General features: G+C 43.2%; 1 protein-coding gene across 5 annotated transcripts in view; it reads left to right on the plus strand.

Annotated features, from left to right (window-relative positions):
- sdk1a (sidekick cell adhesion molecule 1a) overlaps nucleotides 1-13558 on the plus strand; it is a 1043142-nt gene that overhangs the window by 743473 nt on the left and 286111 nt on the right. For all 5 annotated transcript variants that reach the window (XM_038820122.1, XM_038820123.1, XM_038820124.1 and 2 more), the window contains 2 exons: nucleotides 699-839; nucleotides 2602-2783. In XM_038820122.1, coding sequence (XP_038676050.1) covers nucleotides 699-839; nucleotides 2602-2783 — 323 coding nt within the window. The remainder of the gene's footprint in view (nucleotides 1-698; nucleotides 840-2601; nucleotides 2784-13558) is intronic.

Genomic DNA, 13558 nt, shown 5'->3' on the forward strand with positions numbered 1-13558 from the left:
GAACCTCACGTTCTTAGCTTTGAAGGGACATTACCAAAACTTTTCCTGACAGCAAATTGTGTTTGTTTGCTCCTGATTAAACACATCCCCAAGTCTATCTTGCAAAGAAGTTTTTTTTTAACTGTTCAAGCACAGATATGGAAAGTAATGCATTGTGCATTTGACTGAAAGTTCGAGAAATTAGTTTGCAGAGCAAAATAACTGCTTTCAAAAAAAACTTCCTGGGGCAGCACGGTAGCACAGTGGTTAGCATTGATGCCTAGTGTGCTGAGGACCCAGGTTCGAATCCCGGCCCTGGGTCACTGTCCGTGTGGAGTTCGCACGTTCTCCCCGTGTCTGCGTGGGTTTCACCCCCACAACCCAAAGATGTGCAGGATAGGTGAATTGGCCATGCTAAATTGCCCCTTAATTGGAAAAAATGATTGGGTATTCTAAATTATTAATTTTTAAAAACTTCCGAAAAGGCAAAATTTGTCATCCCTCTTCACCAACTTCAAAATCAGGTCACAGAATATTTTCTAATTTTCTACTGTGCAATTTATTTATTTAGTATTTTAAAGAACATTAATTGAAAACATGGTGTTATTTTTCGGCTGCTTTATCTTGCTTACATGGACTATTCACAGTGGGAGAATGTCTTCATTTGGCTTCCTGTATTTCTAATGTTTTAATGCATTGTGCAATGTGCTTGGTTTCAGACTCCTGTTACCTGAAGAACCTCCTAGTGCCCCTCCCCAGAATATTATGGCCAGTGGTCGGACAAACCAATCCATAATGGTACAGTGGCAGCCTCCCCCAGAGCAAGAGATCAATGGGGTCCTCAAAGGATACATTCTCAGGTACAGAGTAAAGCTATAACAAACTCTCTCAAATCAAGAAAATTCCACTTAAAAAGAAGTGGAATCCAAGTAGGAACATTGCCAACAAAAAGTTTTAAATAATATATGCAGAACGGTATTAAGAATCTTTATGCAACATTAATTATACATTTTCAACAGTACATTAAATATGTACTTTGCTTTCATACATAACACAACAGAAACTATGGATGGGGAAGGACATGGAGTGATTTCTTTTGGAAATTGAATTTTTATTAAAATATCACAGTGCAAGTTCAGAATAACATTGTAAACCACCATTGATGCTGTTATTTATCGAAACAGAACACTTTCCCCAGTTTAAAAAAAGTGCAGTGCTGGTTTTCTTACGGAATTTGCTACTGAGTCAATTCTTGGAGGTACTACTATGCAATAGATTAACACAGTAGTGTTGCACCCGTGGGACCCAATATTAAATCTGTCAGGGTCTGACTGAATGAAAGTGTGCTTTCTGCTGGCTATAAAAGTCCCACGTCAAACTGATTTTAGTCGGTCCCAATCCGGTTGCTAATGGGCGTAGAACGCACATAATTTGACCCAAATTGACATAAAACTGACAGCCTCATGGGGACAGCAGGTATGGGAAATGGAAACGATCATATTGATGCATAGCGTATCATTGTGGTGGTAAAGAGGGAGTGCCCAAGGTGATCCAATCCCTGGTGTCAACATTGCTTACTTTTTAATCAGCAGCAAAATATTGATGAAGAATGTGGTGCAATTCTCACAGCAGTTTCACTGCCCCTGCAATGATTCCAGATGGAATATTTTAACAACTGTGCTGGGTAGGTGCAGACAGCAGTGGCGATGGCGTGTAGCAATTTAGCCCACTGCTGTTCTTTTCATTTACCACAATTATCATGATTTACAGTGATCACACTGGAGAGAAGGTGTAATGAAAACAAGAAAATTATCCAAGGATATTAATGGCATCAATATTGAAAAACAATTAATAAAATTAGTTTAAGGGGCAGGCATGATATGATAAAGCAATTGGAAACAGCAGGAGAACGTGGTTTGCTAATAAACTGAACTTGGATGCATGTTTTTTCTGTCCGATTTACGGTTTATTCCTTGATGCTTTCAAAAACGTTCAAAACATTTGATGACAATTTTGTGGAATGACGCCAGGTTGTAAAAGCAATAAATGCTGTAACCAGGTCTTATTTTCATAGACAATATTTGACTAATTCAGTGGCCGAGGTGATTAATTTATGCCCAGTCCCAAGGGAATAAATCCTGTTGCAACATTTATATCTGTGCTGTCAATCTTGTGGTATTTTAACATGATCCTAATCCAACTCTGTTCTATTTGCATCTGTCACAATTATCAAATGTGTTGTTTTTAATTATCACCTGAGGGACATTATAAACAAAATGGTCTCAGATTTTTGTCAATGAACTTCTCGGTATTTTGTGATTTTGATATTTTTAGTAATATCCCCCAAACTAGAAAAGAAACTGCTGAAGAAAAAAAAGAGAAAAGAAACTGCTTGCATATTAAAAAAGGTGTGGATTGCAAATTATAAAAATTAAAACAAATCTTGCTCATTTTTGTCGAGTTCTGTATAGCATACTGCGACAATTTATATTTCTTCAGAGTGAGATATCTGTATCATAGAATGCTAATATTTTTCATTGCTTTGTTTATACACCTGAAGTGAATCCAATCCCATTGCAATTTCCACGATACCACTTTGAGTTTCAGTCTGTTTCTTTGTAGGTATCGACTTGCAGGCCTTCCAGGTGGATACCAGTTTAAGAACATCACTAGCCCTGGAGTGACCTATTGTCTGCTTAAGGACCTCATCATTTGGACCCAGTATGAAATCCAAGTTGCGGCGTACAATAGTGCTGGACTTGGTGCGTACAGCAGGGCAGCAGCTGAGTATACGTTGCAGGGAGGTGAGAAAATCAATTTACTTCAAAGAAATGATATCTTTCCTGACTTGCTGACACTCTTCCCTTCAGGGGCTGGCATTGTCCTATTTACAGCTGTTTCAACTAGGCAGTAACAAAATGAGCCCCAGGCATATGATAACTTTGACATTGATGTCAGCCCTTGCTCAATGAAATGGAAACAAATTTTCTTTAATGGCGTTGTGGTGAAATATATTGGTGGTATAAATAAGCAAACCGTCCCACCTTTGTTTTATGTTTCATATCATTGTTGTCCAATCAAACAGATCAGCTGAAGATTGATAAATCTCATCAACAGATGGCTGAAAATGGAAATTTCCAAGAGTTCTTCGAGTAAGACCCATTATTGCTGAGATTGCACAACAAACATCATCTTAATACCAGATCTCCTGTGGCATTTGTTCCAGTAATCTGGGGTTTTGAGCTGCAAAAATCGAACTCTTTGTAATCTGGATTATTCCTTGAAACCCTCTGCTCTACTACTTGTTGTGGAGACGAGACCGGAATCTGCATATCCTGAGACAGGTTACCATGGGCGATTTCTGTCAGTAAAGCTGCTAAAATGAAATTGTGCATAGTATGGTTTAAAGCATGAATCTGAGGTAGGTTTCAGTCAATGAGCAGCTGCTTGGAAATTCTCAATTCCTAGGCAACGGACCAAATTATAAAATACAGAAAAATCAGCATGAAAAGATTGGCCTGGATTTTGCAATAGTATTTCCCTCAAACTGTCAGCAACTTTTTTTGTCCGTACATGCCCAGAATATTGCAGAACCTATGGACCCTGACAACATTTTTGATGTAATGCTGAAAGCATGTGCTCCAGAACTAGCCAAGTTGTTCCAATACAGCTATAACACAGGTATCGACCTGACAATGTGGAAAATAATAATCATAATCTTTATTGTCACAAGTAGGTTTGCATTAACACTGCAATGAAGTTACCGTGAAAAGACCCTAGTCGGCACATTCCAGCACCTGGTCGGTTACACAGAGGGAGAATTCTGAATGTCCAAATTACCTAACAGGGCTTTCAGGACTTGTGGGAGAAAACCGGAGCACTCCGGGGAAACCCACGCAGACACAGGGAGAACGTGCAGACTCTGCACAGACAGTGACCCAAGCCGGGAATCGAACCTGGGACCCTGGCACTGTGAAGCAGCAGTGCTAACCACTGTGCTTCCGTGCCGCCCATTGCCCGTATCCTATAAGCTAAAAGCAGGACAGGTCCAGTCTGGCCAGTTATCATACCATCTCAATCATCAACAAAGTAATGGAAAGTGTCATTTATGGTGTCGTCAAGTGACTTTTACTCACAAAAGATCTGCTCACTGACACCCCATTTGGGTTCCACCAGGGCCACCCAGCTACAAAACCCATTCCAGCCTTGTCCAAATAGTGGTCCAAAGATCTGAATTCCAGATGTGAGAGGAGAGTGACTGCCCTTGACATCAAGGCAGAATTTGACTGAGTGTTGCATCAAGGAACCCAAGTAAAATTGAAGTCAAAGATAATCAGGCGAAAATTCTCCACTGATTGGAGTAACACCCAGCACAAAGGAAGATGATTGTGGGTTTTGGAGGCCAATCATCTCAGCCCCAGCACAAAGACACTAGTGCTGGAGTTCTTCAAGGCAAGGTCTTAGGCTCAACCATCTTCAGCTGCTTCATCAATGACATTCTTTCCATGGCAACACGGTAGCACAGTGGGTCGCACTCTTGCTTCACAGCGCCAGGGTCCCAGGTTCGATTCCCGGCTTGGGACACTGTCTGTGCGGAGACTGCACGTTCTCCCCACATCTGCATGGATTTCCTCCCCCAAGACCCGAAAGATGTGCTGTTAGGTTAATTGGACATTTTGACTTCTCCCTCTGTGTACCTGGAATGTGGCGACTAGGGGCTTTTCACAGTAACTTCCTTGCAGTGTTAATGCAAACTTACTTGTGACAATAATTATTATTATTGTAAGGTCAAAAGTGAGGATGTTCGTTGATGATTGCACTGTGTTTAGTTCTATTCGCAACCCTTCAGATAATGAAGCAGTCAGTGTACGCATGCAGCAAGACCTGGACAGGATTCAGGCTCTGGCTGATAAGTGGTAAATAGAATTCATGCCACAGAAGAGCCTGAAGCATCTCCAACAAGAGAGAATCTAACTATCTCTCCTTGATATTGCAATACCGTTGCTGAATTTCAAATCATCAACATCCGAAGAGCTACAACTGACCAGAGACTTAATTGGAACAGCTAAATGAATACTGTGACTGGGCTTCCAGTGGTGACTGGCAGGTGAAGGTCCCATACAAGATAGTTCCTGATATGGTCTTTGTTTTTTGGACTTTTTAAACGTACTTCTTGGGAATTTTGGTTACCAAATCTGGCCCATTGCATGGGATAAGACGTTTGTCGGCTAAAATATGTTGGAATCTATGAAGAATGTCGGTGGCAAGAAGATTGCAGGGGGCAATCTTTCGACGAAGTCAGAAAGCCCGCGAAGCTCAGCAGGAGGGGAGGAGACGGACCCGGCCTTGTCAAGAGCCGCTCTTATTATGGTGGAAACGCTGACTGAGGTGATGGCGTAGGAGTTTGAAAAACAGTTTGCAAAGCATTCTGAGGAGCAGAGCAGGATGTTGATGGAAACCCTTAAGCGGTCAATTGAGGAGGCACTTAGCCCGATCCAGGTGAAGCTGAAGAAAACCTCTTGAGGTGGTGAAGGAGCATGGAAAGGTGCTAAAGGGTGTGGAGGCAGCCTTGTCACGGCATGGAGATTGAATCACTTCATTGGAAGCTGAGATTTTGCTCATTGAGGAGAGGAACAAGACTCTGAGGGCAAAGGTGCATGACTTAGAGAACAGGTTGAGGAGACAGAACCTCAGAATCGTGGGGTTGCCGGAGGGAGTGGAGGGCTCGAAGCCGACTGAGTACTTTTCTCAGATGTTTGCCAAGCTTTTTCTAGTGAGGGGGCGCGATTGTCCCTTTCCAGAGTTGGATCAGGCCCACTGAGTACTCAGGCGGAGGCCTGAGGTGAATGAGCCACTGTGGGCAGTGATTATTGGATTCCACAGCTTCCAGGAGAAGGAGCGGGTTCAGCAATGGGCCAAAGTGAATCGGGGCTCAAGGTGGGAAGGAAGCATCATTGTCGGAACAGAGTTGGCAAATAAGCATGTGGTTTTTAATGAGGCTATTCAGGAGTGGAGTCAGGTTTGGAGGCCGAGAGTGACTTTTCGGTCAAAAGATAATTTTTTCAATACGTCGGAAGAGGCGGAAGCTTTTGTTCAAGGACCACAGACTTGGACTTGATTAAATTTGATTGGGACTTTAATGGGGGTAGTAAGGAGGGATTGGTTGGAGAGGTAATGTAGTTTGTATTGTCATGAGAATGTCACTTTAAGAAATGTTTGGCGGCTAATGTTACTGCAGTGATGTCAGAGTGTGGGTGGAGCTGAGCTTTGGCTCTGCTTTTTGGTTTCACTTTGAGAAAAGCTTGGGTGTGTCTCTTTTTTTTGGTTTCGTTTTTCAGTGTGTTGGAGCTGAAGCCGACAAAGCAGGTGTACTCTTGTTCTCTTTGTCATGAAAAGACTATCTCTTGATCATTTGGTGAATTCAGAATTATAAATGTTCTCAGTAGTGAATGTAAACCTAATGTGCTTCTGTTAAAAGGTGTTTTGTTTGTCTTCTGGATGTTGTTTGGGAAGTTATTAAGGATTACTTAGTGTCGTATTCTTTGGGGGCTGTATTTGAATTGATGGTTGCTAAGATGTTCGCTGTATGTTTTAAAAAGGTTAACTTGAGTTCATAGAATAAACATTGTTTTGCTTTAAAAAATACTTTTCCATTTCTGCTGTACCACACCTGTAGATTGGGCCGTGTACGCCCCATACCACAATCGGAAAAGTTGTGGGTCAGGTGAACGCCATGATACACTTTGGGGTTCTCTAAACCCTGGTCCATAACAGCATTTGTTGTATGTTTGGGAGTGAGGGGGCTGCGGTTGTCTTGAGGTAATGGCCAGGGCAACGGTATGGGGAATATATGGCCCTCGGGAGGAGTATTAAGTATTGTAAGGGTGTTGGTTACTCTTCTGTAGCCGGTAAGGGTTGGGGGGTGTTGTTTTTCTTTGTTCTTTGAGCATGCAGCCTGGATGGGGGTGGGGGTTACCTTTGCTGGCTGTAAAGTTTCAGTTAGTGAACGGGAGTGAGGTGGGGGGAGGGACTGCGGCCTGTTGGACTTGCTTGAGCTAGATTCAGTGAGCCAAGCTTGTTTGTTTGGGGGGGGGAGGGGGGGAGGGGAGGGAGTCATTTTTCAAAAGCTTTTTGCAGGGTTATGGGGGGGGAGGGGGTGGGGATCTAACTGGCACTAAGGGCTTTTGTGCGAATCGTCCTAGGCGTGGGGTTGGCAGCTGTCTTGGATGGGGCCTGGGCCTACCGGAGGCGACTTTTGTCTTTTATCTTTAGGAATTGTTCACAGTCAGTGGGTCAGGGCTGGCAGCGGTGGGGGATTATGTTTGGGTTTTTTTCCTCTGCAAGGGTAGGGGTTTGTAATTGGTATTTTGTTTGCATGGATTTGTTTACTTTGTGGTTTATGAAATAAAAACTTTCATTAAAATATTTTCAAAAATAAATGCTGCAACTGGACTTCCAGTGACGCAATGTCAGGAGAGGACATGCATGAGGTAGATTATTTTTACCCTCTTTTCTGGTGCCACAAACTATTTAACTTTAAGAAACACAATAATTTAGTAAATAAAGAGCTTTTACCTACGGAGATGCCCAGGAGAGAGAAAAATAAGAAGAATTTGGGCTGAAATCTGTTGACGGATTCTGAAACCTCGCAGGATTCTTCCAGAAGTAAGATCATAGAATCATAGAATTTACAGTGCAGAAGGAGGCCATTCGGGCCCATCGAGTCTGCACCGGCCCTTGGAAAGAACACTCTAGCCAAGCACATAACTCCACCCTATCCCCACACCTCCACCCTATCCCCACACCTCCACCCCATCCCCACACCTCCACCCCATCCCCCCCATCCCCGCAACCCCACCCAACCTCTTTTGGACACTAAGGGTAATTTATCATGGCCAGTCCACCTAACTTGCACATCTTTTGACTGTGGGAGGAAACCAGAGCACCCGGAGGAAACCCACGCAAACACGAGGAGAATGTGCAGACTCTGCATTGACAGTGACCAAAGTGGGAATCAAACCCGGGGCTCTGGAGCTGTGAAGCAACCATGCTAACCACTATGCTGCCCTGGGCTCTCCTTTTCCTTTTGTGACCACTCCACTGACAGCCGACTATCTCATTTACATTGTGGTGAGTGAACTAGAGAAACGGCATAAACATCTGGCGGTAGTTCTTAAAAGATCGATTGAGGAGGCCTTGGCCCATATCCATTCAGCCTTGGAAAGTTGAATAAGACCATCGAGGATCATGGTGTCACAATCAAAAGCAATGAGACGGCATTAACAGACCACAGTGATTGGATTACTTCTCCAGAAGCCCATCTTACTACAGTGGTCGAATGTAACAAATCATTGAAAGCCATACCAAGTGGATAATAGATCCAGAAGGCACTAGATTTGCATTGTGGGATTTCCAGAGAGGATAGAGGGTCGCACCCCTTCTGAATATTTTTTGGACATGTTTTGCAAAATGGTGGGGGGAGTGTTTGTTCACATTCCCCCCAGAGTTAGACCGGGTCCATCGCTCTCTGCGACCGAAGCCTCGATCTGGACATCCGTCTCTTGTGGTCATCGGACGATTTCCTAGTTTTGTGACCACCATAAAGAGTCCAAAACGGTTTTGTGAGTCAAACAAAACTTAACTTTATTCTCACTAATATTTACACAGAACCAGTAATTCGCTACTGGTCTTCTCTCTAGCCAGTACCCAACTGGCCGGTTCTAATTGTGTGCGAGAAAAGGTAAATGATTGCCCCACCCCCTGATCGAGGGAACTCACATTCCCCAAGATCCATGGAGTAACCAATTAACTCTACCCAATAGGATCTGTGCAGGTTACAATGCATAACTTCAAAGATGAAGAATAGGTCCTTTGCCTGGCTCGAGAGCATCAAGATATAAAGTGTGAGGGCCACTCCATCAGGCTACACTAAGATCTGAGTGCGGACCTGACAAAACAAAGAGATGCCTTCAATGGAGTGAAGCCATCTTGAATAAAAAAACAAGTCAAAGGTTTGCCCAGCTCGCCTTCGGGTGACCGTTGGAGAGTAAGACCACTTTTGAGTTGCCGGAGACGAGACTCCTATGTTCAAAATCTAAATTGGGCACTGTTTTATTTATGTTTCTTCTATTTCATGGTCCTACAGAACAGCATTTCATATTTCATTTTTTTGATGTTCAGGGTTTGTTTGTTATCAGTGTATTGTTCCCTTACTCTTTTCATTGTTGGCTGTTGATAATTGAACATTAATGTGGCGCTGTAAATTAGATAAAGTTTTACTTTTTATTTGGGAGTCTTCCTGCTCATGAAGGGGTTAGCTAACAGAAGTGGAGATAGCGGATTTTCTGCAGCTCCTCACAATTAGTCTGTGACAAGAGCATGCAATGTTAGTTGTGTTTTGTTAACTGTGGTTTTCGAGATAAGGTATTGTTTTTTACTATTTCAATGTGGCATTATTTAGGTGGTTGGGGGGAGGGGTTTAGTGTTAGTTTGCTGACGGTGTTTGTGGGTTCTTTTTTGTTGAGTCATCTGACTTGGCTCGGTGGCCAGCTTGAGTGGATTTCTTTCCCTTTTCACTGTCCCTTGTTTGGTATTTCTCTTTGGGAATGGCTGACCCCCGATTAAGGAATGGTGGGAGTCCTGCGGTTCGTCTGGTTACCTGGAATGTTCAGGGTCTGAATGGCCAGTAAAAGAGTCAAAGGCATTCGCCCAATTTAAGAGCCTAAACTCTGATGCTGTCTTCTTGCAGGAAACCCACTTGCGTGTCAAGGACCAGACCAGGTTACAGAATGGTTGGGCTGTGCAGGTTTTTCACTCCAGTTTTAATGGCATGGCCAGGGAGGGATATGGCAATTTTAATTAATAAAGGAATTAAATTCTCCTCCTCTCTGATTATACCGACCCTAATGGTTGTTATATTATCGTGTGTGGCTCCGTGGAGAACACTCCGGTAGTCATGGTTAACATCTATGCCCCTAACTGGGATGACACAAACATTATCAATTCTCTTTTGAACACCCTTCCCAACTTTGGCTCGCACCTGATGATTCTAGGAGATGACTTGAACTGTGTTTTAGACCCTAAATTGGATCTTTCCAAACATAAATCCTTGTCCCATCCTGCGTGGCCAGCGCTTGGTCCTCTTTTAATGTACAACTTGGGGAAGGTGGATTCCAGGTGCTTTCAATACCCGAACAATCAGGATTTTTCTTTCTTTTCACATGTCCATCATGTGTATTCCCGCATTGACTTTCGGTGGTTGCAGCTGAGTCCTCAGCAATTGTTATCTCCAATCATGTCCCACATTTTGTCGCTCTACTGTTGGACTGGTCCTGCCTGCCCAACACCCACCCTGGAGACTAAACATCACTCTGCTGTCAGGCAATACATTTTGTGAGCATTTGTCTACCTACATAGAGGATTTTATCAAACTAAACAAGTCAAACTTAATCTCTCCCTCCACGCTTTGGAAGCCTGTTAAGGCCATCACTGGAGGGGAAATTATTTCTAATTGGGCATCCATGCTGAAAACAGAAGTTGAGCAGCAGAGGCTGGTGGATTCCATCCTAGAGGTGGACCACCTATACTCGCTTGATCCCACTCTGGAGTTACTGACAAACAGGAAAAAAGTATGGACCCAGTTCGAGTTGATGCCCACTGGCAAGGCTGTGTGTCAGCTCCAACACTCCAGGGGAGGCCAGTCGTCTTCTGGCTCATCAACTCAAATGGCAAGCAGTCTCACAGGATACGCAATAAGGGCAGCAATCATGTGTCCACCCCTCTCCAGGTCCACGCAGCTTTTAGATCTTATTAATGCAACCTACATAAGTCCGAACCCCCTGCTGATAACTCGATCATGGCTGACTTCTTGATGGTTTGTTCCTCCCAACTGTGATTTAGATTCCCCATTCTGCCCGGAAGACATTTTAAAATGTATTGGGCTGCTTCAACCTGGCAAGCCCCAGGTTCTGATGGCCTCCAGGTCGAGTTTTATAAAACATTCTCGGAACAACTCGTACCCTTAATATTGCATATGTTTAATGACTCATTGTCTTGGGGTTCATTGCCTCCGAACCTCATTCAAGCCTCAATCACTTTACTCCTTAAAGGGGACAAGGACCCAGCCAATTTTGGTTCATATTGACCCATCTCACTTTTAAACATGGAAATTACGCTGCTGGCTAAGGTCCTTGTGTTGTATTTTATATTTTCCCCGCGTCTTGACTGTGATAGAGAAATTCAAACAGCATTCATTAGATAAGCAAAACTGAACTTTATTCACTAATTAGAACTGCTAGCAGAAATGGCAGAAACTTGGAAAGTCGGAAGGCAGTCAATTACAAACTGCGGAGTCCGTCCCAAGTCTGCGATAGTACAGGAAAAGAAGGCGATTCTTATACATTATAGGATCAAGATAACATGAATACAGCTTGGTCAGGAATTTGATTGAAAGTAAAACATAAGTAATAATCGTTACAATGGCGTCACCTTCTGACCTTTAGGGGACTTGAGTTTCATATCATTATCTTGTCTTTGTTTTAAGAAAGGGAAGAAGTTGTTTAGGAACAGGAAGAAATAGTTGTTCAGCTTGTTATGTATTGAGACTGCTTCTAAGTTCAAGCCTTATCTAGACTCTCAGAGTCACCCAGTTCTCAGGACATGCTGACCTCGGCTGTCTCTGTATTCTGGGCCTTAGGTTATATGAAAATCAGTTTAAATTCACTTGTACCAAGAAGACTTGACTAGTTTTCCCATCATGCCATTATTTGCTTCACACTTGCGCTCCAGCAGGAGCTTTGCCTCCCAGGTACAGTTTCGGAGGATCAAATAGGCTTTGTGAAGGGCTGACAATTGTCGACCAATATTTGTCACCTTTAAACGTTCTTCTTTCCCCACCCCCAGCATCCAAGCCTGAGACTGTAGTATCTCTCGATGTTGTAAAAGTATTTGATAGTGTGGAATGGGATATCCGAGATTCTTGGGAGATTTGGATTTGGCCATAAATTTCTCTCCTGGATTTATCTGTTGTTTCATGCTCCTGCCGCCAGCATTCGCACAAGCATTCTACACTCTGATTACTTTCCCTTGGGTAGGGGCACTAAACAGGGCTGCCCTCTTTTCCCACTTCTCTTTGCCTTTGCAGTAGAGCCTCTCTCTATAGTGTTGAGGGCCTCTGATCAGTGGAGGGGTATTTGTCGAGATGGGGTGGCACATCGAGTGTTGCTTTATGCAGGTGATCTACTTCGGTATATTACGGACCTGACTCCCTCCATAGATAACATAATGAAGATGCTTAATAAGTTTGGTTCTTTCTCTGGTTATAAACTGAACTTAGGTAAGAGTGAGTATCTTCTGATGAATCCCCAATAGAAGAGCTCAATTTAGCTCATTATCTTTTCGCCTTTCCAATATCAGTTTCCATTATTAGAGGTCCAGGTGTCCCGTAATTGGGCCTCACTTCATAAAACTCAAGCCTGATCAATAATGTCAGAGTGGATCTACCGAGATAGAAAAACGTCCCTCTGTCTCTGGTAAATAGGATCCAAACAATTAAAAGAATGTACTTCCCAGGTTTTTTATTATTTTTCATTCCAAGTATCCCTATTTTTTTGTCCAAATCCTTTTTTGTTAAGGTTAACAAATTGATTTCTGCTTTTATTTGGGTGGTAAGTGTCCCAGAATCCGCAGTGTTCTGCTCCAGAGAGATAGGCGGGCGGGAGGCTTGGCTCTCCCAAATTATTTTTATTACTATTAGGTGGCTAAGTCCAAAAAAACTTTGCAGTGGATTAGTGACAGTGACTCGATTTAGAGCAAAATGGAGGCTCGCTCATGCACTACCTCTATTCTTCATGCCATAATTGCTGCACCACTGCCCTGCTCTCCTGCTAGATTTTCCTCAAATCCTCCCTCAGGATTTGGAAACGGTTCAGCAGCACTTTAAGCTTTTTTTCCCCCATCTTCTTTAGCCCCTATTTATAATAATCAACTCTTACTTTCTGCTTTGGACCCTTCATTTAAATCTTGGAGGTCATAGGGACTTAAGTATTTTAGGGACCAGTTTTAAAGAGCTGGCTGACAAATTTCAGGTGCCCAATTCCAGCCTATTTTGTTATTTTCAGATTTGTGACTTTTCCCATAAAGTTTTTCCTTCCTTTCCTTTGGCCCTGCTCCCCTTTGTTTAAGAATGTTTTATCCTCGACTCAACCTGGCAAGGGTCTATTTCGGATCTGTATGGCTATGTTCTCTCGTCAGATTCTGCCCCATTGGAGGGGGTGAGGGCGAGATGGGAGAGGGAGCTGGATCCTGTGCTGAGGCTTGGAGGGAAGCTCTCCACAGGAGGAACTCCACATCCTCTTGAGCTCGGTTGAGTCTATTCCAGTTCAAACTATTGTACAGGACACACTTGACCAGGACAAGGATGAGTGGCTTTTTCCCAAACTTGGAGGACACGTATGATTGTTGTTTGCTTGCACCAGCTAACCACACACAAATGTTTTGGAATTATCCCAAACTTGCCAGCTTCTGGATTTCATTTTTCAACACTATAATAATAGAGATTCTTTAGGTAGTTCTAGAGCCA

Source organism: Scyliorhinus canicula, chromosome 15 (genome assembly GCF_902713615.1).
Source record: "Scyliorhinus canicula chromosome 15, sScyCan1.1, whole genome shotgun sequence".
In the NCBI taxonomy this organism is placed as follows: Eukaryota; Metazoa; Chordata; class Chondrichthyes; order Carcharhiniformes; family Scyliorhinidae; genus Scyliorhinus; species Scyliorhinus canicula.